Source organism: Peromyscus californicus, unplaced genomic scaffold, assembly GCF_007827085.1.
Source record: "Peromyscus californicus insignis strain IS unplaced genomic scaffold, ASM782708v3 Scaffold_17__1_contigs__length_78620276, whole genome shotgun sequence".
NCBI lineage: Eukaryota > Metazoa > Chordata > Mammalia > Rodentia > Cricetidae > Peromyscus > Peromyscus californicus.
Genome location: NW_026294469.1, coordinates 13,918,559 through 13,943,534, shown reverse-complemented (window position 1 = coordinate 13,943,534; position 24,976 = coordinate 13,918,559). Strand labels below are relative to the sequence as shown.

Sequence of the window (24,976 nt, the reverse complement as noted above, 5' to 3'; positions counted from 1 at the left end):
GAACATTCTGAAAGGTATTTCAGAACCTGTTTAACTTAAATACTGTATCAGGCTCAACACTTGTATTTTGATTGAATCCTTTTTTTTTTTGGCATTCAGGAAAGCTGTATGCCTCAAAACAATGATCTTAATAAAGCTGAGAAAGAATCATTATCAACGGGGGTCCTTTGTGGCCAGATCAATTTGAGGGAAAAGTACACAGTATTTTAATTATCAATGGCTTCATGTGGCCAATAGTGTCCATATTGGATAGCACGGATACTGAACACACCTTGGAAACCTAATAGTCTCTTCCACGCACTGACTTGATTCAACTCTCAAGATCTGGTTCACCACCATAATCTTTGACTGCAATTTTATCATCTATTCAGTTACTCCCTTTTCCCAGCACACCCCTCCTCAGCAGACTCCCCAAAGAGCGCATCAGCCACAGAATAGTAGTCCTCCGGGGTTCCTAGAGGGGCATGCTCATCCCCACTTCCGGGGGGCGTGCTTCTAGTGGCTTCCCCGCTTTCCCAGGGCGGTCCCGGCAACCTTCGGAGCGAGGTGAGTGCCAGGGTGCAGCCAGTCGGCTTCGATGCCTTCCAGACCCCGCTGGTGGGGCGGCGAGCCTCCCATATACCCTCTCCCCTACCCCTCGCCCCACGTCCGTCTCGGGGAGAGCCTGGAACTGTGCCGGGGCCACTTGGTAGGTCAGCGGGTCGCCTGTCTCTCAGCTGGTGCCTGGGCTTGCCGCGCGCTTCCACCTGCGGCTTGCACTGATTGCCCTTCCACTGACGGGCGCCTCCTGTGTGTCGGTGCTGGCAGGCTCTTTCCTGTGAACAAAGCTCGTTCCAGGGCCAGATCTCAGTCGTGGTCTTGGCTTACCTTTTTTTTTAAACACTCTCAGAGCACCAACCTCTCCGTAGGTTATTTTAAAATCAGGATCTCACTAGTTGCCCAGGATGGCCCCGAACTCACTCTAGCCCAGGCTGACCTTGAATTTGAACTCCTGCCTCAGCCTCCCAAGTAGCTGAGCTCGCAGCCCTGCCTGTGCTACCAGGTCTGGCTCTCTGTAATTTGTATCCACTCTTAGACACATATGTGTGCTTCTCCCTGCGGTTAAATTCTGTAATGGCGGGGGCGATGTCCTGATAACTGCCTAGCTCCTGATATAATGTCTGTACACAATAAATAGTAAAACATCTGTGAAAAACAGGCCCTCTTCTGATGAGCACTTTGACTCTGTGAGTAATGGAGGTATTTCAGCAGAGGAGTCTTCCAAGAGTGTGGACCCTGGAGGCAGACCTATAATCCCAGCACGCAGGTGGTGGAGGCAGGAGGATCAGATTGTTAAAGGCTAGCTCAAAGTATGAGCCCCTGGCTCAAATAATGAAACCAAACCAAAATCAACAGTGGCCGTCCATATTACCTCCCAAGCCACACAAGGTGGGACAATTTGCATATTTTGTTTCTCTTCATATATGAACTTACACTATAGCATGCTGTGAAGACAAAGTGAATTGGGGCATTAAAATGGGTTGACAGTGCTGGAATCCACTACAAAGGCTCAGTGTATTGTTAATTATTAAATGATCAGCAGTAACATTCTGACACATAATAACATTTCAGAGCAGATGCATTAATAGTAACAGCCTGCCTCCGCCAGTGGAGGATTGCCCAGACGTGTCCTGGGGGTTTCCTCTTGGTTAGAATGATGGCTAGTTAACAGAGGGGGGCTTGCACCCCAGTTCAGTGCCTCCCACCTCTCCATTGCCCTTCACCATTTGCTGGGTGACCCCTAAGTCCAGGTTTTCTGATCAGAGCAGTTACTGTCTATCCTCAGGGACAACTTGCTTCTTCAGATTTGTGTCCTAAGGCCTGGGAGTGGGGCCCTGAAACCCTGGATGCCTCTCTCTAGACTTGCCTTTTGTGAGAGGATGGGAAGGAGAGTCAAGGCCCTGGGTTTACTTTTATTGAATGTCCTTTTGGTAAATTTCCACAGTGAACCTATTCCGTAACCCATTCCTTGTGAAATGGGACTTGCCTCTTGCCTTGACTGTCTTCCTGGGACGGTTTTGAAACGTGGGTTTGTTATTATTCAGGTGTGGTTAGGACAACAGAACAGGAGATATTTGGGTTGGAAAGGCAGTTTGTTCCTACAGTTCTCCAGGGGTGGGGCGTGCCTTGCTGTGAAAGCCCGAGTCAGGAGGCAGAAAAAGCAAGGGGGAATGGTAAAAACCTTGCCTCACCACGGCTGTGGTGCTGGAAGAGGGGACAGGGGAAGCTGCAGAAGCACATTGCGTGTTTGCTTGTTTGGGTCACTTTGGTGCACTCTGGAGACGGGGATTTCTCTGCTTGTTTGGTGCTGACCTTGAAGGGATCAGAATTGGAAAGTGATGGTCTGGAGCTCGAGAGCTTGACTGAGAACTTGGGCAGAGGGGATTCTGGGTCTGTTGGTTTTCAATGAAAGGGACGCTCACACTGAGTTCTTCCTGCTGTGGGAACTGGGTAGCGCTGAGAGGAACTATTTGTGTGAAAGCATCGGAATAAAAAGATGTGTTTAACACACCAAGCAGAACTAGCTCCTCTAGCACCTCCGTGTTACTTTATTGGCTCTTCCCAGGAGAGGGAATGGGACAGCAGAAAAGTTCAGCTGCTGAGTAAAATCTCACCGTGATGGACCTGACAGGTTATGATTGTCTGACTCCGACACTGGCGCTTTTTGTGAGCTACATCATTTACCCGAGGTCTGCTAAATGCTGTGGAAATGTTTTTCAGTTTGTATCAGGTCCCCGACAGTGTTGACCAGTGCTTCTTTGAAATGCTTGTTGTGTAGTCATGGACAAGACCAGTAGTTCCATGAAGGTGTGTGTATTAATTTATGTACTTATTTTATTTATGTGTGTCTGTGTGCATTTATGTGCACTGTGTGCATTCTAGTCCCTGGAACTGGAGTTAAAGGTGGTTGTGAGCCACTATATGGGTACTGGGAGCTGAACCTGGGTTCTCTGTAAGAGCAGTAAGTGTGCTTAACCACTGAACCATCTCCAGCTAACCCTTTCCACCCAGGAAAGTGTTTTTTGTTTTGTTTGTTTGTTTGTTTTTTGACAAAAAGTGAAGAGCTTTGAGGGAAATGCAGTTCCCTTTAACCTTGTCTCTTACAACTCCTTGACTGAGAGTTCTCAACACTGATACATCTCAGGATCCTTTGTGGACTGTGTCACAGATGGAGTTATTGGGATCTGATTTAGGTGCATCTGACTAAGCTAGAAGTCATCCCATTCGCATAGTGGGATGAGTACGTTAAAAGAGGGCTTCCTGAGAGGTTTTTGTTTTAAAAAACCGAGCCAGAGGCACATGGAGGGAACATACATAGCATTCTTACTAATTGTAGATCCAGCTGACAGCCAGAATCGATTGCTAACTAGTGGGTGATGCATTGTGGAAACCCAGTCTGGCCCATAACATTTTTTTTTTTAAAGATTCATTTATTTTTCATTCATGTACATCTTCTGTGCACTAAGTGTTTGCAGAGCCCTTGGAAGCCAAAAGTGGGCATTGGATCTTCTGGAACTGAAGTTACAGACTGCTGTCAGCTGGATCTACTGTTAGGTGCTGGACTTGATTCCAGATCCTTTGGAGGAGCAGCCAGTGCTCTTAACCCCTAAGCCATCCCTCCTGTCTCCCAAGCACAGTCTTGATAGCACGTTACAATCACATTAGGTATCAAAAGTCAAAACCAATAGCTGACCCTGATCAGTAAACACTGCTGTGAGCACAAGTTGGTCAGAGGAATATAATCATCTTTTCGATTTGTGAAGACCACAAATGTGGATAACAGACTGGTGGGGACTGAGGGAGTTTGGGCAACGCAGGTGGTAAGGTGTGTGGTTTGCACATAGAATAGTCAAATAGGGTGATGGCTAGATTTGGAAGGGCAGACTCTAGAGGGAGGGAATAAGCCAGTAGGGCTTAATTTGACTAGAAGGAAGGGGTTACAGAGGACTGTTAGAGATGTGTTGGTTACTGACCACACAGCCAGATGGACATTCCTGTCTACTGAAGACAGCCCCCGTTCACTCCCTGCAAGACACAGTTTTTCTGCATAGCCCTGGCTGTCCTGGAACTCCTTCTGTAGACCAGGCTGGCCTTGAACTCACAGAGATCTGCCTGCCTCTGCCTCCTGCACTGGGATTAAAGGCGTGTGCCACCACTGCCTCCCAGCCTGAATATAGGTTTAAGCTGGCAAGAATCATGAATTGGTTACCTCATGATCTTATGAGATATTTTATGAGGTATAATATTATGATTTATGCTGCATCTAAAGTCCTTTTGAGAGTTTCAAGAGAATTCATGATGAGAATGAGCAACTGTAGGCAACTAGATCTAGAGATCCGGTGATGGATATTAGCAGAAAGTGAGGGTATGGAAGTCTTGAGGGATGTGGAGAGGGCCAGTAAAAGGAAATGCTAGGACTGATTTTATGGGAGGCACTGGAAAGGAACTGGAGGAGCAGAAACAATTCTTTGTGATTATAACTAAGTTCCCCTCAGCCACACAAGCCTGAAAGACAAGTTGTTTGGGCACAGTATTTATAATAAAATTGAGTGAGGGCTGATGAGGTGGCTCAGGGCTTATATTGCTCTTGCAGAGGACCTGAGTTTACTTTCTAGCATTTATGTTGGCTGATTGTCGCAGCTGCCTGTAATTCCAGCTCCAGGGAATCAAATATCCTTTTCTAGCCACTGTGGGCACTGCATGCATGAGTGCAAACCCATACGTAGATGCACATCCATATATATAATTAAAAATAGATCATACATAGACGCACACACACATATATATAAAATTAAAAATAGATTATGAAAAAGAAATTTTAAAAATTGAGTAATCTCAGGACACTGGAATTGAAAAGCTAGAGATGTAACAGACCGATGATCACTAAGTGAAGAACACACATCCGTGTGCAGCCCTGGCACATGCTGTGACATGCCATAAACGGATGTGATGGCATGGCACATATCATTTGTTTCCCTCTTTGTTTATATTTTAGTTTATTTGGGGTGTGTGTATAGATGAGAGGAAACCATCCAAGGATTCTCCTTTACTCTTTGTGTTCCAGGTCATCTGGCTTGGTGGCAAGTGTCTACTGTGCCATCTTGTCCTTCCATTCCGTCCCCCCGCCCCCCAGACAAGGTATCACTATGTAGCCCTGAAACTTCTTAAATCCTGACTGATTAAGAACAAAAGGAACTATTTAGTATTTCTCTCGTACTAAAATTGAAGGGTCTGGGAGGTGTCTAAGAGGCATGGATGGCTGTTCAGGTCTGTTCTGTTTTCTCTTACTGTCATCCATTAGTGTACCGGGGTCTGGCATAGACTCTTAAACCTGGGTGCATAGAAATACCTGGGGCATTTACTGAAACCATACTCCCGGAGATTCTGACGGAATCTGTCATAGGGTCCGTCCTCCACGGCTAACTGAGCTATAACTGGAGGTGACAGCCATTAGTCTGCTGTCCCTACACCACCGTCGACTTCTTCAGTGGGCCATGCCCTCTCACAGCCATTGTGTCACTCAGACCAGGTTCCTGAGATTTCTCCTACAGGCAGCTCTCCCTGCCTCTTCCGGCCCCCCTCTCTCTGGTCTTAGTCAGTGGTCTTTTTCTTGTGTTTACCTTCCTTGATCTTGCTTTTTACCTGTTTTTTTTTTCCCCCCACATTGAACTAAGAGACCCTGGGAAGACAACTTTTAACGTGAGACTTCTGCTTGGCAGTCTGTATAGCGCACATTCAATTTTTAAATATTTGTGAAATAATGAAAGAAGGGAAGCCATGACTTTTTTTATGTTGTGACTTACAGTCACGAATAATCTCTCCTTCTTTGTGCATTCATGGACATTTCCTGTGGCCCTCCCATCCAAACATTTTGCCATCACTAATTTGCAAGAACAACCAAGACTGGTCTGGGCAGTCAGTTCTGGAATAAAAACAGCCAGTGACTGAGCATCAGGCAATCCTAGGTTCATAGCCTGACTAGTTTGGGGACTTGGGCAAATTCAAGATGCCTGACTTCTTCATCTGTAAAACATGGGGATGACATTTACTGCACAGTGGTATCACTGAGACTCAATAAAATAGCTCTTGTAAGCTGGCTAGCCCATAGCAAGTGTTACATTTTGAGTTCCTGTCTTTGGGAGACTCCATGGCAGGACAGAGCTAAAAACCTGCAAAGTCCAGCTCTGCTGTTTATTAGCTGTGTGTCTTTGGTCATCTTATGATGCTCAGAAGCCTCGTTTGGAGCATGGACAAAAACACAATTGTCCTTATGTGGCACTATTTTATCATCCCTAATGCTATCCCTAACGTTATTACTAAAGGTCGCATGATTTTAGCTATACTAAAATTTTGTCGCATGTTCTGAAAACAATCTTGAATTATCTATAGATTATCATTTGTATGGAAGTTCCCTTTTAGTCCGTTTTCTACACAGGCACTGTAACCAGTGAGCTGAGTTCCTTAGTTCTGCAGGTCAGTCCCCCAACCCCCCAGTGGTATATACCCAGGTGGCTATCCTTCATAAACATGTATATACATTCTGAGCACATGCTTTCCCTGTGTAACCTGAGCACTGTCCACCTCAGGGGCTCTTTGGATCCACCTCCTCTCTGCCTCAGCTAGGTAGTCTTTTCAGATTGTCTTGCCCAGGATGTTCAGAGAGGCCACAGCCTTGGCCTGTCATGCTGCAAAAGGACAAAATGGACTCAGTGTTGTGAAAGTTGAAGAAGAAAATGTTTGGAGGCAGGACTTCAGTCTTCAGGGAAACCTCCAGAGCCAGGAGGCTTTCCGCCAGCAGTTCAGACAGTTTGGCTACTCTGACTTCACTGGGCCCCGGGAGGCTCTGAACCAACTGCAGAAGCTCTGCCAGCAGTGGCTGAGGCCAGAGGAGCACTCCAAGGAGCAGATCGTGGAGCTGCTGGTGCTGGAGCAGTTTGTGGCCATCCTGCCTGTGGAGCTGCAGGCCTGGGTGCAAGAGCACAGACCTGGAAACGGAGAGGAGGCTGTAACTCTGCTGGAGGAGCTGGAGAGAGAATTTGATGAACCTAAACAACAGGTAAGATGTAAGTGTTTTTGTTGGTTTTGATCTGTTGTGGCTAATAGAGAAGCCATTGTGAGTGGCATTGCCTCAGTGCTCAGGGAACTTAACTAGTTTCCTGTCTCTTGGTAAATGAATTATTCACCCATTAATTCAAGTCAGGGGGTCTGTAGTGCTTTTCTTTTTTCTCTAGTCATCTGAAGAGTTTTCTGGTTCTTTTGTCCATTGCTGTAGGGTGTTTCTCCTGTATATCCTCAGTCACAGTGCTGGTACTTGTTACTCTAGGACACAGCTCATGGCCATGAAGTGATCTGCAAAGAAATGACACTCATGGGAACACAGAAGTCTCCAAGTAGCCCACTGCAGTCCCTGGAGAACCATTGCAGGAGTGAGCCCCAGGAGCCCCGGGTTTTCCAGGAGCGAGATGAGGCAACCCTACCATTTAGGGTTGAGGAAGGAGGTGAGGACTATCAAATGTGCCAAGACCTTCTTAATGACTGTCACCTGTACTGTCACTAAGCAGTGTGGGAAATCCTGCTGACTTGGGCTCAGCCTACAACCTGAAATTTCAATATGATTTTTTAAACTTGGATTAAGAATGAAAGTCTTTCATAAGATTTTTCTAATGTCCAGGCGGTGGTGGTGCAAGCTGGGTGGTGGGGCACACACCTTTAATCCTAGCACATGGAAGGCAGAAGCAGGCTGATCTCTGTGAGCTCATGGCCAGTCTGGTCTACAAAGTGAGTTCCAGGACAGCTAGGGCAGTTACACAGAGAAACCCTGTCTTGGAAAAAAAACCAAAAAGAAAGAAAGAAAAGATCTTTCTAGTACCATATTCCAAGACTGATACTGTTTTTTAAAAGTATTTTTGTCATTCTAACAAGGCAGTTTCTAAGAGGGACAAGAATATTGTATCAGTAACTAAAGTCTCATAATAACTTGGAAAAGGGAAAACTTAATATTCAAAATTGTCAGCTGCAAGCTAGATGTTGTGGCATACACCTATAATACCAGTACTGACTTGAAAGGCTGAGTGGTAGGAGGCTGCATGTTCCAGGCCAGCCTGGACAGCATAACATGATGGTCTCAAGAAGAAAAGTAGTAAGGCATTGACCACTATAGTATCACTAAAAGTCAAACTCTAGAACGTACAGGGCTAAGGTGGAAAGTCCTCAGAAGAACACATATGCCATGTTTCATCTGCTCCTGCTAGGGCTGAGATCATGATATTGTTAGAGACAATATCGTCACAGATGGAGGTGGAGATGTGCTTTGAAATGCTCCTTAGGCTATATTCAGTAGAAGCCACCTTACAGTACTAAAAGCCTGCCAGAAAATTTAACTTAGCATAAAATTTGCTGGGAAGCTGCCAAGGTGGACAGTTTCTTTGAAATTTATTGTGTTGTTGGGTGTCCTGCATGCTGTAGGAATGAACACAAATGTTTTCTTCTCCACTGTTCTTCCAACTCTCTCAACTGATAAAATGTATGTGCTAGCATAATGCAAGTATTATAGATAGGACAGTGATAAATTTGAAATAAGGAGGCAATAAGTTGAAAGTATCACAGGTGCCAAGAGTTAGAGCCAAGAGGACTTTAAGTTATTGACAAAATCTCTATGGACAGCAGCCACATCAGGTTTATTAACCTGTTGTTACATCTAACTGCTTCTGACTTCATTTTCACCAAGCAATCTTATTACAGTCCAGGGAAGCTTAACTATATTAAGTAAATGCCTTATTAAGTCAAGTCTATGTAATATACATTATTATTAAAGTTATACTGTATAGTTACAAGTGTTTGGCTAATATGAGTCCACCTTAAGAAGTAAATCAGTTCATTGTATGTTGATATAATTAGGTATAAGGGTACAGAAGCTTGAAGGCCTAACCTTGGCAGTTCACCAAAGGAATCATATCAGTTATCTAATGAGGTTTCTTTAGAAACACCCACTGAACCTTTCTCTACTTACCTGCTCTGATACTGCCCTCTTAAATACCCTGTGTATTAAGCAGTAAGCATATTAAAATGCATTTAAAAAATGATCTTATCATATTGCCTTACAGGGAACTATTAATAGATAATAATAGCTAAATGTCTGTATTAGAGGTGTTTTTGTTTTGCTTTTTTGTTTTGTTTTGTTTTGCTGAGGATTTTCTTTTACTTTTTCGAAACAGGGTTTCTCTGTGTAGCCTTGGCTGTTCTGGAACTCACTCTGTAGCCCAGGCTGGCCTTGAACTCAGATCCACCTGCCTCTGCCTCCCAAGTGCTGGGATTAAAGGCGTGTGCCACCACGGCACAGCATCTGTATTAGTCTTTAATCAGTATAACGAGAAACCTGAAGCAATGAACACTATAAAGAAAAAAGTGGTTTATTAGCTTATGCATTTGTAAGTTTAAAGCTGTGTTACTTTCATTGGCTCGTTTCTGGTTAGGGCCCTTTCTGTAACATCATACCATAATGTTGGTCATGAGAGTACAGACAGACGTGATCACATAAAAGCAGGAAGCAGAGATAGGCGTTTAGCACAATCCTTGCAAGAACTAATGAGTTTCATGAGAAACATCCCAATCCTTTTTGAGGATGTTGCAGCTGATTGGGATCTCCTGCTAGGCCTGCCCTCTTAAAGGCTCCATCAGTTGCTACATGATTGTACTGGGGACCAAGCACCCAAAAGATAAGCCTTAGAGAACAAACAGTATGAAAACCATAACAATGTCTAAATCTTTTATAGATATATCTACTCCCCCCCCACACACACCTACCTTTCTGTCTCTATTACTATTTTTTTCAGACAGCCTTGCTACATAGCCTTGACTGTCCCAAACCTGATACTCAATATGTAGACAAGGCCTGTGTCTCTGCCTCCTGAGTGTATTGGGATTAAAAGGTGCCATGCCACACCTGGCCCTCTGCTTAGTTTTATTAAGGTCCTGACAGATTCTGACTACCTTCATAGGTAGTTGAAGCTCTAGCTCTTATCTTAGTATCTTAGGATGTGACTGTACTTTTTGGGCATGACGCTACTGTGTTCCTTATCCATTATGCCTGCTGTCTTTTTGGGAACAGGGAAAAAAAAATCTTGTTTTTCTGACTTATGCATCTAAGGTCAAACTTTCTCTGGTTACACCATTTCACTTCATGTAGTTGCTGTGGGATGGTCTGTATGTCAAGTGTGTTGCTGATTGGTCAATAAATAAATCACTGATTGGCCAGTGGCTAGGCAGGAAGTATAGGTGGAACAAGGAGGAGAATAAAGCTGGGAAGTGGAAGGCTGAGTCAGAGAAACACTGCCAGCCGCCACAATGACAAACAGCATGTGAAGATGCTGGTAAGCCACGAGCCACGTGGCAAGGTATAGATTTATAGAAATGGATTAATTTAAGCTGTAAGAACAGTTAGCAAGAAGCCTGGCACAGCCATACAGTTTGTAACCAATATGAGTCTCTGTGTTTACTTGGTCGGGTCTGAGCGGCTGTGGGTCTGGCAGGTGAGAGAGATTTGTCCTGACCGTGGGCCAGGCAGGAAAACTTTAGCTACATGTAGTACTTATTTTTTTTGTTGTTTTGTTTTCAAGACAGGGTCTCACTATGTAGTTCTGGCTGTCTTGGAACTCACTGCGTAGACCAGACTGACCTGGAACTCACAGAAATCCACCTGTCTCTGCTTCCTGAATACTGGGATTAAAGGTGTGCACCACTATGCCCAACAAGTGTACTGTTTTTATGCCTTTATTATATACTAGTGCTTTGTTGGGCGTTTTATTTATATATACTTTTTGAGACAGGGTTTCAGTATGTAATTCTGGCTGGCTTGGAACTCAGTATGTAGACAAGACTGGCCTCAAACTCAAAGATCTATCTAGTTGTCTTTGTCTCCTGAGTGCTGGGATTTAAGTTGTGTGCCACCACCTAGCCATTTTCTATAACTTTTAAAGATAAACACAACCTTGAATAAGTTGTCACTATAACTAATGATTTAACTTTCTGAAATCCTAGAACAGTACAAATTTCATTGTTCAGGTCTTATCTTTGCTGTCTCTAATTTCTCATAAGAAATGGTAGAACAGGAAGCCAGCTTGCTCTCAGCTTTTGTCAGATATTCAGTATAATGCTGTATTGTTTTCAAGGTGTTGTGAAATGTGCATATCAGAAATACTTATTTTTATGTAAAAGCATCGCTTTTCCAAAGATGAATTAAAATGAGTTTTAAATTATTTTTTGTCTCAGTGCAACTACAGCTATGATTCTAAAAAGACATGCAGGTAACTTGGGGAAAGACCTTAAAATGTGAAGTTAGCCATCATCTTTAATCTTGACCACCAAGTAGTAATCCTATAGTTTCCCATAGCTCTTGAAAGCTTCTGTTTCCTGATTGGTAAAATGCAGTTTTAGAGAATTTTTGAAGAAATAAAAATAATTTAACAGTTCAGACTTTACCCTTAAAATAATTCAGTGTATATTAACTGTCTCTAATAGTTCCTGCTTAGAGATACTAGAAATTTAGAAATAAAAGGGCATGCTGCAGGACAGCTGTATCTGCCTTTAGGCAGTTGTTTGTATCCATTTTGTTTGAACATTTATACTTGTGTAGTGAATTACTAATACTCCCACCTGACCCAGAATGAGTAAGGAACCCAGAGGATTTCTTTCTAAATGCTTTGTGTCTTTCTCTACTGCTTATATTTGCCCTATCTGGAACCTGCCAGAATTTGCAAATGCTATCTTGCTCTTTCCTGCCCACCTCCCTGTGTCTAATACTTATCCCCCAAACACTGTATGGTATCATGTACTCTTCTGCTTTGTTAGATGTAATGCTGATCTACAACTCTTAAGACATCTTATTTCTGGTTCTGTATCACCTCTTCTCCTTTTTCATATTATCTAATCTAGAACCGTCTCTTTCCTTTCTGGTTTATGACTGGTAATACTGTTTGTCACTTCTGAGTATTGTTTTCTTGTTCACTACTCAGTGTCTCCAATACTTACATTCTTTGTCCATTTACTCTCCTATAGTGTCCCTTTACTCTCCTATACTCTTCTATATTGGGAAGCTAATTGTCATTTCCCCACCCATATCCCTTTCCCAGCCCTGGAGATCAAAGCCAGGGCTTTGTGTTTGCAAGCACTCTGTCACTGGGCTGTATCTGCCCCCCGCCCTCCTTTTAAATGTGTATGAGTGTTTGCCTGCATGTATGCATATGCACTACCTGCATGCCTGGTCCCCACAGGGGCCAGAAGAGGGTGTTGCATCTCCTGGAACTGGAGTTAGAGATGGTTATGAGCTACCAGGTGGATGCTGGGAACTGAACCAGGGTCCTCTGCAAGAAGAGAATGCTCTCTTAAATCACCAAGCCATCTCTCGAGACCCAGCATTCCCCGTTTCCTTTGGTTTATTTGTTGTTCCTCTTGTAACTTTTTTAACATGAGAAAAAATGACACAGCCTATTCACATTTTTAGATAGCAAGATGGTGGCTGACAAAGTATCGACAGCAAAGCAAGAAATTGTTGAATGTGTTCCAGCAGTGGCCATGGCATCTCCAGGAAGACTTCCTAGGGCAGCTTCTCCAGTACAGACAGCTGAAGAAACTCTGCGATGTCTGGACATCAATGAGAAGCAAAGAGGAAGTGATACAAGCAATGAAACGAGTCCACTTTCCTCCCAGGAAAGCTATCTCAGTCTGGCAGCCTTTACCAAGAAACCTTCCACAGAACAGAACACCTTGGAGTGTAATGAAGGGGAAGGACTTCTCAGTCTAAACTTACATGGTACTACACAGCCCAGAACTCCCACAGGGAAACTGCTCTATGAATGCTTGGATTGTGGGAAAGCTTTCTGCCATAGGTCAAAGCTGATTAGACATCAAAGAAGTCACACTGGAGAGAGACCTTACGCATGTAAAGAATGTGGAAAAGCCTTTGGTTTCAGAACAGATCTTGTTAGACATCAGAGAATTCACAGTGGTGAAAAACCCTATAAATGTTCTGACTGTGGAAAAGCTTTCAGGGGCAGCTCAGGGCTTATTAGGCATAGGAGAATTCATACTGGAGAGAAACCTTATGGTTGTGATGAATGTGGGAAAGCCTTCAGCCAGAGCTCTACTCTTATTCAGCATAAGAAGATTCACAGTGGAGACAAAGGCTATGAATGTACTGAATGTGGTAAAGCTTTTAGGAGAAGTTCTGTTCTTATGGAACATCAAAGAATCCATACTGGCGAGAAACCTTATGAATGTAATGAATGTGAAAAATCCTTTAATCAAAGCTCAGCACTCACCCAGCACCAGAGAACCCACTCTGGGGAAAAACCTTATGGATGTTATGAATGTAGGAAAATATTTAGGCACAGGTCAGGCCTTATGCAGCATCAGAGAACACACACCAGAGTTCAACTCTGTGGGTAAGAGTTGTGTAATTGTGAAATGCAGGGAATTCACTTTGAAGGTTAGACTCCACAAAAAAATAGAAGTTTCCTGACTGCAGGACTTTTGTCTTTCTAGCCCAGTTCAGTTCTGTAAAGAAATTCATACAAAAATGCTTCTGTATCTAGATCTTGTCTATGAAGAATGGTAGAAAGACTGACCCATTTCTGAATGAGGACTCTCACCAATCTGCTGTTCATCCCATTCCTCACTACAGATGAACTGTCTTTGCGCACCTTCATGTAAGTCCATGACTGAGACACAGATCCTGCAAGATCTCCTTGTAAGGTGGCAAAGATCACTGTTCAGCAAAGTGTTTGTGTCTGACGGGAGTAGGCATGTTTTAAGAGTTACTGAACTCTGAAATGTTGAGTTGAGGCTATGAAATGTCATGTCCTGAATCAGTTTAATATCTGAGGGATGGAAGCTCATTCTGCCCCTTGCCAGTTCTTTCCACCCTGAGTTTCCTGTTGCAGTGTGCACCCTTATTTGGTACCCCCTGGGCTTAGCTACTGGAAGAACAGACTTGGTCACTGCACTCTCAAAATAAAGGGCTAATGGAATATACAGATTTATTAGACAAGTTATTACGGTAAGAGTGTGCCAATAATTGCCAGATGAATTCAGTGTTCTGTTGGAAGACATTTCAGAAATGCTTTACCTGATCTACGAGGTAACTAAAGATTTCCTGGGTGTGATATCTCATTTGAGACCTAAGATACAGAGGTTGCCTGGCTATTGGCAGAACAGAAGCAGAGTTTTTCATACATACATGGCATGATGAGGAGAGGGTCTGGAGACATTCCTGTTTCTTGACTTCAATTCCTGCTGAAGTTTTCTTTGACCCCAGTTCAGAAGCTAGGTGGGTTTCTTTTCCTGTTTGTAATAGCCTGAGTTGGATACCTTGTTTTAGGTCACAAGACCTGTATGATCTAGATGTATTCAAAATTAGCATGGTAAAAGAAACCCCTGGTGTTTGTAAAGTCATACATGTACACCAAGGAAACAGCATAAATTGGAAGCTGAGGGGCACTGAAATCTGGAGTCTCCTCAGCATTGGGTTTGCAGATGATAAGCCACTTGAGTGAAGTACATATGAATCAGTCTTTCAGACTCTACAAAAACTTCCTTGATTTTAATTTGGCAGTTTTAGTTAACCCACAATTGCTGAAGGTAATTTTTACTTAGGAAAATGCAGAATTGGCGATAATAGCTATTGTGAATAGGGGAGGTAGGACTGGATGTGGTTTTCGCTTCCAAAGGTTGTACAATTATCATTTAAGCTCTAATTTAAAGGGATAATTCAAATGGACAGTGAATTGCCTTTTCTTATAGATGACAAGTGAATGCATCAATGTTTTAAATATCATTTAACCCTTCTTCTAATTGTGAGTGTTGAGAAGTATAAATCAATAGTCCTATTACCCATAACAAAACTAACTTCTGAACTACTTCCTATTAGTAATCCTAGTATCTTTGGTAAAAATCTTTAGTATAAATTTTTGCTGATTTTAATATTTATATGTTCAATATGCACTCCAGTTGCTTAGTATCAGTATGTAATGGAATGTATTGTAATAAAACTGAAATTTTAAAGTTTTGCTTTTAAATCATTCAGGTAAAGGAATACAACATGAGTGGAGTTGGGCTGGAGGGTGGGAAGAGTGTGGAAAAAAGGTAGGTAGCACACTTTGTTTCTAGTTCCTGGGTTAAATAAACAGCACCAGGAAGCTATGACAGCCAGACTTTTAAGGCTGAGTTGCTGGAGCATTGGAATGAAAGTAAGAACCTTTTAAATTCCTACACATACTAAATCCACCAAGATATCCTTCCTCCTCAATCCTAAGTGCTGAGAAAGACCTTGGGAATGACTACTTTTAAATTATGTGCATGTGAATGCAAATAACCTACAGAGGCCAGAAGAGGGCACTGGGTCCCCCTGAAGTGGAGCTACAGGGAGTAAACCACTGAATGTGGTTGCTGGGAATGGAACTCTGGTCCCATACAAAAGCAGTATCTGCTCTGAGCCATCTCTCTAGTCCCATGTTTTGAGTAATTTTGAGACAGGGTTTCATATAAAGCCTAGGCTGGCCCAAGAGATGGGACTTTCCTCTTCAGTTGTTCACAAACAGAAGTAGGTTATTGGGTCACTGTCAAATGACTGAAAGACTCAGTCCTTTCTCAGTGTTAGCTGCAGGCTGTGGAAATGAGGGAGAAAGAAAGGTATGAAGCTGATTTAAGACCCATGCGAGGGAAGCACTGCTTCAGACTGCCGCTGGAGCAAGAGGAAGAAAAGCACAGAGCAGAGAAGGACATTAGTTATTTCCTCTCCGAAAAGGCTGTTGAAACTGACCATAAGATCATCTTCAGCTCCTTTAATGTGAGCCTATAGCTGTGAGCTAACAACTTGTTTATGCCTGCTGAATTCATGGAAAAGCACTCATGACAGAAGTTCTCAGCCACAAATCTTCATGCAGTTCACTTGCACAGGAATTTAGAATTTGAAGGGGATTCTTCTAATACTATAAAGTAGGTATGTCTGCATTGATTTCATCAACAATGAAAGACCAGAGTTAAGTTAGTTAAGACTTGAGACAGGGATGTCCTAGAAGGCAAGGGCTTATTTCCACACCTATTTTGGGCCTTTGTTCACTACCTGCTCTGCCTAGGGCTGGGGAATCTAGGGATTAAGCTTGAGCCTTAAACATGGTAAACTTATGCTTTACAACTGAACTATATTCTCCTGCCCCTTCCTCTACAAACAGTATTAGATTTTGCAGTAAAACTTGAAATACAAAAACAGCACACTACCTGTAACTTCATCACCCAGGAGTAACCAATATAACATCTTGACATTGTATATTTCCATTATTTTTAATGCATGTTTTACACAGGATCATGTTGTATATATTGTATATTTAATATATCATGAATGTTTAACATGTTTTAACAGCTTGTAAGGATGCATATTCATGGTTTCTTATGTGTATTTCTGGGTAGAATGTCAAAGTCCAAGGCAGTGCTTAAGGCTTCTGGCCAGAGATATGTATTCACAGACTGTAAGCAGCAAGAGAGTCCTAATTTGCTCGAATCCTTGTTAATTTTATATGGAAAACAAATACCACCTTCACTCCTATTCCAATATGACTATAACTTGTAAGACTGGACATATATGTATTGTTCACTGACACATCTGTGATTTAAATGTTAATGGGACTTTTTCATGGATAGTAGTAAGGTGCTTCCAGAATAGAGTTCTGAGTTAAAATTCTGACCTTTTAGCTATGATAGCCTCCATTTCCTATGTGTAAAATATGATTTGTATTAATGATTAACACATACATAAAGCCCTTGGCAAATAACCATTACATTTCCTTCTGATCTATGTAAGAGCTCTACGGTATTTCTCCCTTTTCTAACATCTACTTAACGTCTACATTAGACATTTAGTTCATTATTTTTATTAGTTAGTACATACTCACCTATAAATGTCCAAGACAGCATTACTTTTGTATCCTCATAAGAATTATTTTTCTATGCTTCTACATAGATTTGATTTTGGTAAGGTATGTTATTTCTCCAAACCACTAGGTCTTTGAATTGACTTTTTTTCCCACAGTATTTTTGAGATGAGGTCCCATCATGTAGCTCAAACTGACCAGGAATGCCTCATCCTTTTGTCTCACTGTTCAGAGTGCAGGGATAACAGGCTTCTTGAGTTCATCAGCTTTCCATCTTGCACTGCACCAGCCTTACGATACTCTTCCTGATGGGTTCCTCAGAAGAGGGAAAGACCTGGCAAAATTACCCCTTTCTGTTGTTACTTCTCTAGCATCGTCCTTAAAATTTTCAAGATACTGATAAATATTGCTGACATAAGACAAAGTATGTGCAAGGCATTTGGAGAAAGAGCCAAAGACCTGAAACTGACAATGTTTTGAGCACCTGAGCAAGGCAATTGTGCTCAGGTAGAGAAATCCTCATGGAGCAGCCTTAGGAAGAGTTGCTATGGTGTCTTCTAACATAGCAACTCCAATACTGTCTAAAGAACCCAGAGCCTGCATCTAGGCTGTCTCTTACATACTGCACTCCTACCACTCTCCCGGTAGACGTTTAAACACTGTCTCAGGTTGTACCAGGAAACCACTTTCTAGCCCATTCCATTAGGCCACATTACCAAGACAAAGTTTTTCATGGTGCTGTGACCAAGGATTCTAGGCTTTTATCTATTAGAAACTGCTTCATAGGCTCATATGCACTTCTTGAGAGTCTGGCTGTAGTCATACTTCTCACAGATGTGATGCCAATTCTGAACTCAATAGGCAATGTTCCATGTTTTTTTCCTGGTGTTAAACAAAAAAAAAATTTCTTCCTTTATTATAACCTGGCCTTCCTTCCTGATTAACTCCTCATTCTTCATATCATTTTAGTTTCCTTTATCCAAAGTTCTTGGACAAGAGGGAAATGGGGAAAGTGCCAGGCAGTGGTGGCACACGCCTTTAATCCGAGCACTGGGGATGCAGAGGCAGGCACATTTCTGTGAGTTCGAGGCCAGAATGAATACCAGGACAGCCAAGGCTATACAGAGAAACCCTGTCTCAAACCCAAACCCCACTCCCAAAGGTTGTAATACACTGACCATACTAAAGTGTCATTACCTGACTGGTAATTGCTATTAGACTGTAGAAATGATCTTTTGTCATTATATTTCTAGTCCCTGGTACAAAGCAGGTATTAAAAAAAACAGGACTGACCACTTTCCTAGCTTGTGCCACCCTACGTTCAATACCCAGCACAGAAGTGGGGAATGGACAGGGCCCCAGCGTGTATAAACTAATTTGTATCTTTTTCTTCTCAAGCTCATTTCATTTTGGGCCTACCTTGGGATCAACAAATCACTGATGAAACTGTTTCCTCATTTTACTTGTTGACTAGCTACCACTGAGTAAAAACTTTAGTTTCTTAAGCAGTTTCTCATGCCATCCCTATTATCTCACAAACCTGGTACAAACCATCAGATGTAGTGACAGACAGAATGAAGCCTTTTCCATGACATTCTCACAGAAAATAAGATCTCACTATTACATTACTTTTTGTTTTTATTTTCCTGAGTATTCCTAATGTTAAGAGCATAGCTCAAAGTAATGGCCTTATATCTTGTGGTAAATCACAGCAAGTTTCAAAGAAAATTTGCACTGCATTGGGAAGTGCTACACAAAGCAAGTTAGATTGACTAAAGACCATTTGTTTTTTAAAACTACCTTTATGGAATCTTGCTCCAAAGTCAACCTTCTGGCTAATACAGAGGAAAATATACTATTTACCAGTCATTGTATTAAGTTACTTAACAGCATGGACTCTCTGATGGCGCATCAACACTGATCTGTGCCTAAAAGCCTTCCCACATTCATTACATATATAAGCTTCATCCCCAGAATGGATTCTCTGGTGCTGAACAAGGGCTGAGCTCCTTTTGAAGGTTTTGCCACAGTCATTACATTGATACGGTTCCTCTCCACTGTGAATTCTCTGATGTCTTATGAGGTTTGAATTCAGACTGAAGGCTTTCCCACACTCACTACATTCATAGGGTTTCTCTCCACTGTGTATCCTCTGATGGGTAATCAGCTCTGAGCTCTGCTTGAAGGCTTTCCCACATTCATTGCATTCATAGGGCCTCTCTCCTGTATGAATTCGCTGATGTCTAATAAGCTTTGAGCTCTGGCTAAAGGTTTTCCCACATTCATTACACTCATAGGGCTTCTCACCAGTGTGAATTCTCTGATGTATAATTAGATAAGAACTTTGACTGAATGCTTTGCCACACTCATTACATTTACAAGCTTTCTCACCTGTATGAATTTTCCGATGTCTAGTGAGGGCTGAGCTCTGGTTGAAGGCTTTTCCACATTCATTACATTCATATGCTTTTTCACCACTATGGATTTTCTGATGAATAATGAGGTATGACCTCAAACTAAAGGCCTTCCCACACTGATTACATTTATAGGGCTTTTCTCCAGTATGGATTCTCTGATGTTGTGTTAGAGAGAAATGCTGTTTAAAGCTATGCCCACATACATCACATCTGTAAGGTTTATCTTCTGGAGAAACTTTCTGACATGTTACAGAGTTTGTACTTAGAATTAAGCATCTTTGAGATTCATCGTGATGGTCTCTTTTTGCTAAGGATTTGTGTGTGAAGATCACTTGACTAAAACTACCCCTATGGAGAGGAGGGGGACTTCTTTGCTGCCACTCTAAATTGCTTTTGTGCTCACTAACACCTCTAAGTGAAGGATCCCAAGACAGTTCTGGTGACTTTTCTCCTGAAATGTCGTTTGCTGTTGTTTCATTATTCTTTGAATCTGAAATAGTAAAAGCAAACAAAATAAAATTAGTAAACCCCAGGATTTACATTTCTTCAGTTACTCTCAAGTCTTTCTATGTTCCATGGGTTAGCCTGGTACTTCTGGTCTCAAGGGATTCTTCCTACCCATCTTTCCAAATAGTTGGGATTATATGTAATCTCCACTATGGCTAACTTAGTCACTTTTTATGTAAGGGAAAGTAGAAGGGTCTACTTAGAAAGATGTCACCTGGGGTCTTTTCTCTTTCCCAATGCTAAAGCCTACATCTTCCTTTTGACTTTCATCTTTTCTTTCTTTTAAGACTTCAACTGATCAATTGCTCACTACTTTTCTATTATCTTCAATCTCTTTCCAAGTTGACTTCCTATAATGGTTAGTTTTTAATTATCAATTCAACACAATCTAGGATCACTTGGGAAGAATGTCTCAGTGATACCGTCTACATCAGGTTGGCTTGTGGGCGTGTCTGTGTGTGGGGGGGACTGTCTCATGTTAATTGATGTGAAAAGGCCCAGCACATTGTGGACTGTATCATTTATGGATATGGGTCCTGGACTGTATAAGAGTGGAGAAAATGAGTGTAGTAGTAGGCATGTGTGTTTTTATCCTTTCTCTGCTCTTTACTGTGGATGTGACTAGTTGCTTCAAGTTCTTACTGTCTTGACTCTCCTTCAGTAATGAAATATAATCTATAATCATGAGGTAAAATAAACCATTTTCCCCTTAAGATGCTTTTGCCAAGGTATTTTATCATAGAAACCCAAAACAAACCAAGACAATCCCACTTACAGCTCAAGTCACGCCCTCCCTCCTTAAAAACCAAGCTCCTTGCCTATCTATCTGTTGAGCAACCTTACATTCACAGTAAATTTCTTGAAATGGTTTGTCTGGAGTCATTCCCATTCTGCAGTCTGGTTTCTAGTTTACCTTCCTCTTGAATTCTGCTACTTCTACCCATAGTAGTCTTGTTAGGGTTACCAATTTTTTAACTGTATATAATTGAATGGGTACTTCTTGGATCTTTTTCTAGCATGATACTGAGACACATACCTTCCATTGTTCTATTTTTCTTCTTGACATAGGGTTTCACTCTGCAGACCAGGCTGGCCTCAAACTCAAAGGCTGGATTAAAAATGTGAGACACTACATGTAACCCTCCTTTTCTCCATGTTGTTTTAGCTTTTCTTTTTGGATTTTAGGGCTAGTAACTAAAAAAACTATGTTCCTTCAGAGTCTACCCTGGGTTTTCATGTATCTTAACTGTTGAAACTCTCTACCCTAGATTTCAGTTACTACTTATATTTAAGCTATGTCTTTTCAGATCTTCAAGTCTACCTTGAGACTGTCATATTGGATTTTTGCTTGTATGTGTACCCAAATGTACCATACCAAACTCATCAGATTTTTTTTTCTTTTTTATGAACAGTACCATTATTAGCCAAGCTGTTCAAGACTGAAACTTGATCACATTCAGATTATTCTCTTTCACGAGCTGCTTTTAATGATGACCATCTACTGCAATGAACTTTCAATGCTGAGAAATAGGATTCAGCTTTAATCTTCTCTTTGCCTCAGAGTAACAGATTTCCTCATTCACTGTAGCCTCTTGGATTCCAAGTCTCTAGTAAGCGTCTAATCTTGCCTTCCTCCAATCACTTCTATACTATCCAGCTGAGTTCTAAACCACAAATCCAATAATGCCGTTTTCTTATCCATTACTCTTCAACTGCACCCTTTTCATGTAGGATGTGAATTAGTGTGACATAAAGGCTTTAACAACCATGCCTCACTTTCTCCTTTAGTTTTTCTTTCATTATGCCTACCCTTACCAATTCTCTAGTCAAACCGAAGAACTTATAATTTCCATAATGGTTTGTATTCTCTCACCTTAACTACCTATTTACCTGGCTTTCTCCTACTCATAGTTCAAATACAGTGCCACAGGGGTCAGTAAAGGGTGTTGGATCTGGAGTTACAGTTGTGAGCTGCCATGTGGGAGCTGGGAATTGAACCAAGGTCCTCTGCAAGAGCAACAAATGCTCTTAATCATTGAGCCCCCCTCCAACTCTCCTTGAATCTCATATTAGGTTCGGTGTCATTCTCTGTGCTGCTGCAGTACCCACACAGTGCCTACTTGTAGTCCATAATTTACTGCAACAGGATGCATCTGCTTTCCTCTCTGTGAACCACTCATGAAGGCCTGAAAGTTCCTTGAAGATGGAAACGTATCTACCGTAGGATTAGCCATTTCTAGCATTCTTCCATGTTATAAAACGATGAAGGGAATCAATGACAGGGAACCTCATACAAGGGAGGATGACTGCAATTCAGAAGGATCACGGAATACAAAGCTGCTCAAGTGAGTACCTCTGGTTTTAATGCAAGTGATGTGCACATGCAACAAGTTTATAAATGCAAGTCCGCATCTCCAGAACCAGAGGCCTCACTTACATAAATTTGAAGATAAGTTTCTATTCCTACCACTTTTAGAGGAAAAGCAGGGTTTCCAGGATTTCAGCTGTGTCTTCAAAGGCCGGACTTGGATGCTTGTTGAGTCTTGGGATGCTCTGAGATATGTCAAATCTTTCCATGACACTGATGGTCCTTGTGGACTATCTGGGACCTGGAACCAGAAAATACGATTAGTAAAAATCTCAAACAGGTAAATGAAGCCACTGCCACAGGTTAAGAATGGGTGGTGGAGATAGGTATGTGCTATTGTTATATAAAGGTTGTGGCTCCTCAGAGACATTTTAACCAGATAAGATACTACATAATCTAGGCTGCATTTTTTGTTTCAACAACACATATCTCTGTTCCCACCTGCTGCACTGGATCATCAAACTCTTTCTCCAAATCCTCCAGCAGATTCACAGCTTCCTCACCACTTCTTGGACCATGTTGTTGAACCCATATCTTCAGCTCCTCAGGTAAGATGCTCAGGAACTGCTCCAGTACTAGCAATTCTAGGATCTGCTCCTTTGTGTGCAACTCTGGCATTAGCCACTGATAGCAAAGTTCCTGGAGTCGACCCAGAGCCTCTCTGGGCCCAGGTGTTTCATGGTAGCAAAACTTCCTGAATTGCTGGCGAAACAATTCTTGGCAAGATTGGGTACTCCCATTCTGTTTACATTTCTCACTCCAAGAAAAACTATCTTCTATTTTTACTAGTATTAATTCTTCTTCTTGATCCTGAGGTTTTAACGTTGAAATTGCTCTGGATTCCATAGCCATACAAAAACCTTAGTACAACTGGGTTTTGTGCTTGGGGAGGATCCTACAAGATATGGAAACACTATTAACCTACAGCATTGAAAGAAAAATCTCCAAAAACTTGTGACATTGAAAGGAAACAGGCTTAAGACTAAATAAGTTGACAAAATTTTAATCATACCCCCAACTGTGTAAAATTCCTACCACTAATTACAGAAAAATTTTAGAAGTGTAAGAATGCAATATTAATATGAATTACATAGTGAGATTATTTCCTTTCAACTATGTTTCAGTCCTGATTAAATTCTTTACTCCAGCCAGGCGGCGGTGGTGCATGCCTTTAATCCCCACACTTGGGAGGCAGAGGCAGGTGGATCTCTGTGAGTTCGAGGCCAGCCTAGTCTACAGAGCGAGTTCGAGGACAGGCTCCAAAGCTACACAGAGAAAGCCTGTCTTGAACCCTCCCCCCCCCCCCCAAAAAAAAAGAAAGAAAAATTCTTTACTCCTTATGTAAACCAGAACTTTTTTCAGTGCTGCGAATGAACTCAGGGCCTTAAACAAACACCAAACACTTTCACTTTGCTACTAAACTGCATCCTTGGCTTCCTTTGACAGTGCTGGGACTTGAACTCAGGCCCTTCACCATATTAGACAAGCATTCTACCCCTGGGCTACATCCCCAGCCACAGAACAATTTTAATAAAATACAGGCTGCAGATTCAGAAATCCAAAGGTAATAATACTTTGGCAGATTTTTTTTCCTGGTTTTTTGAGACAGGGTCTATGTAGTCCTGGAACCTGCTGTGTAGACTAGGGTGGCCTTGAACTCACAGATATCCTCCTGCCTCTGCCGTGCTACTATTAAGGCATATAACACCATGCCCAGCTTTTGGTAGAATATAATGCAGGCTTAATTTTTTTTAGTTATTGTTTATTATAGCAGGCAGTGTTGGTCTACATTTAAGGTAGTAACATTTTTAAAACTCACACTAAACATGAATTTGTTTAAATAAAACATTGCTGTATATTTGCTATTTGGTCCCACTAGTATACTGAATTTTTCAACAAACGTGGAGGGACTTACTGTGTGTGGGCTTTTGTTCTGAGCCAATATTATAGAAAGGTTTGGCTTATGAATGAATTTAGTGAGGAATTAGTAACTGTAAAATACTTAGCTTGGGTTAAAAGGAAACATGCTATTAGGGACGATAAGTCAACTTAAGCTCTCAAAAGCTGGAGTATTCTAAATTTAACTGTATTTAATTGAAATATGGTAGAAATCACGTACTAGCTTTGGGGACATAGAACAAACACGACCTGATGTTTGGAGGGGTATATGCAGAGGCCTGGGTGCCCTTCAATTAGTGTTGAAACCCGGCCCTAAGCTCACAAGGCTGAGCGCAGGATGAGAAGTTCCCCACTGCCCGGGGCCGAGGCAGCGACAGCATCCTGTGTCCCAGCTTACACATTAACCGAGCCCCACTCCCTACCAGAGAAATCTGACCCCGTCAAGAAGCGCAAAGTCGGCACCCTTCCCTGCTCTAACGGAGCAGGGCCACCCATTAACAAGCCTGCGTCCTGGCGGCGCTGCAACTCTCCTTCACCCCTCACCACACCTCAGTGCCGTGACAGGGGACCCCACGCGCCGACGACACCACCGCTCCCCGCCCAGCTATCAACACACCCGCCACCAACCTGTCTTCGTCGGCAGCCCGCGGCACGCACCCACTTTAGCTTCCGGGTGAAAGCACAGCGTCGGCGCGTGCCTCAAGGGGCACCACCGGGCCGTCCAGCGGAAAGCGGGGGTCGAGGGCCTCGCCGGGACGTGCCACCGCCTCCCCTCCGACCGAGCGCCGGTCCAGGAGCAGCCCGGGCAGTGCACACGCCGGCCA

General features: G+C 42.4%; 2 protein-coding genes across 5 annotated transcripts; one reads left to right on the top strand and one right to left on the bottom strand.

The window, feature by feature from the left end:
* The first annotated feature begins 472 nt into the window (after window positions 1-472).
* Zscan30 (zinc finger and SCAN domain containing 30) lies at window positions 473-15,100 on the top strand. 3 transcript variants are annotated; one of them, XM_052741659.1, is made up of 4 exons: window positions 473-546; window positions 6,627-7,096; window positions 7,364-7,538; window positions 12,539-15,100. In XM_052741659.1, exons 2-4 carry the CDS (start codon window positions 6,692-6,694, stop codon window positions 13,480-13,482), a joined length of 1,524 nt encoding a protein of 507 aa, XP_052597619.1. In that variant the 5' UTR covers window positions 473-546; window positions 6,627-6,691; the 3' UTR covers window positions 13,483-15,100. The 3 variants fall into 3 exon arrangements, with proteins under 3 accessions (XP_052597619.1, XP_052597618.1, XP_052597620.1); XM_052741658.1 differs by having other exon boundaries at window positions 493-546; window positions 5,105-7,096; XM_052741660.1 differs by lacking the exon at window positions 473-546 and adding an exon at window positions 553-5,178.
* Znf397 (zinc finger protein 397) lies at window positions 12,453-24,976 on the bottom strand. 2 transcript variants are annotated; one of them, XM_052741657.1, is made up of 5 exons: window positions 24,780-24,975; window positions 22,695-23,148; window positions 22,353-22,494; window positions 19,353-19,868; window positions 12,453-12,678 (listed from the first exon to the last, which is right to left on the bottom strand). In XM_052741657.1, exons 2-5 carry the CDS (start codon window positions 23,103-23,105, stop codon window positions 12,632-12,634), a joined length of 1,116 nt encoding a protein of 371 aa, XP_052597617.1. In that variant the 5' UTR covers window positions 23,106-23,148; window positions 24,780-24,975; the 3' UTR covers window positions 12,453-12,631. The 2 variants fall into 2 exon arrangements, with proteins under 2 accessions (XP_052597617.1, XP_052597616.1); XM_052741656.1 differs by lacking the exon at window positions 12,453-12,678 and having other exon boundaries at window positions 16,354-19,868; window positions 24,780-24,976.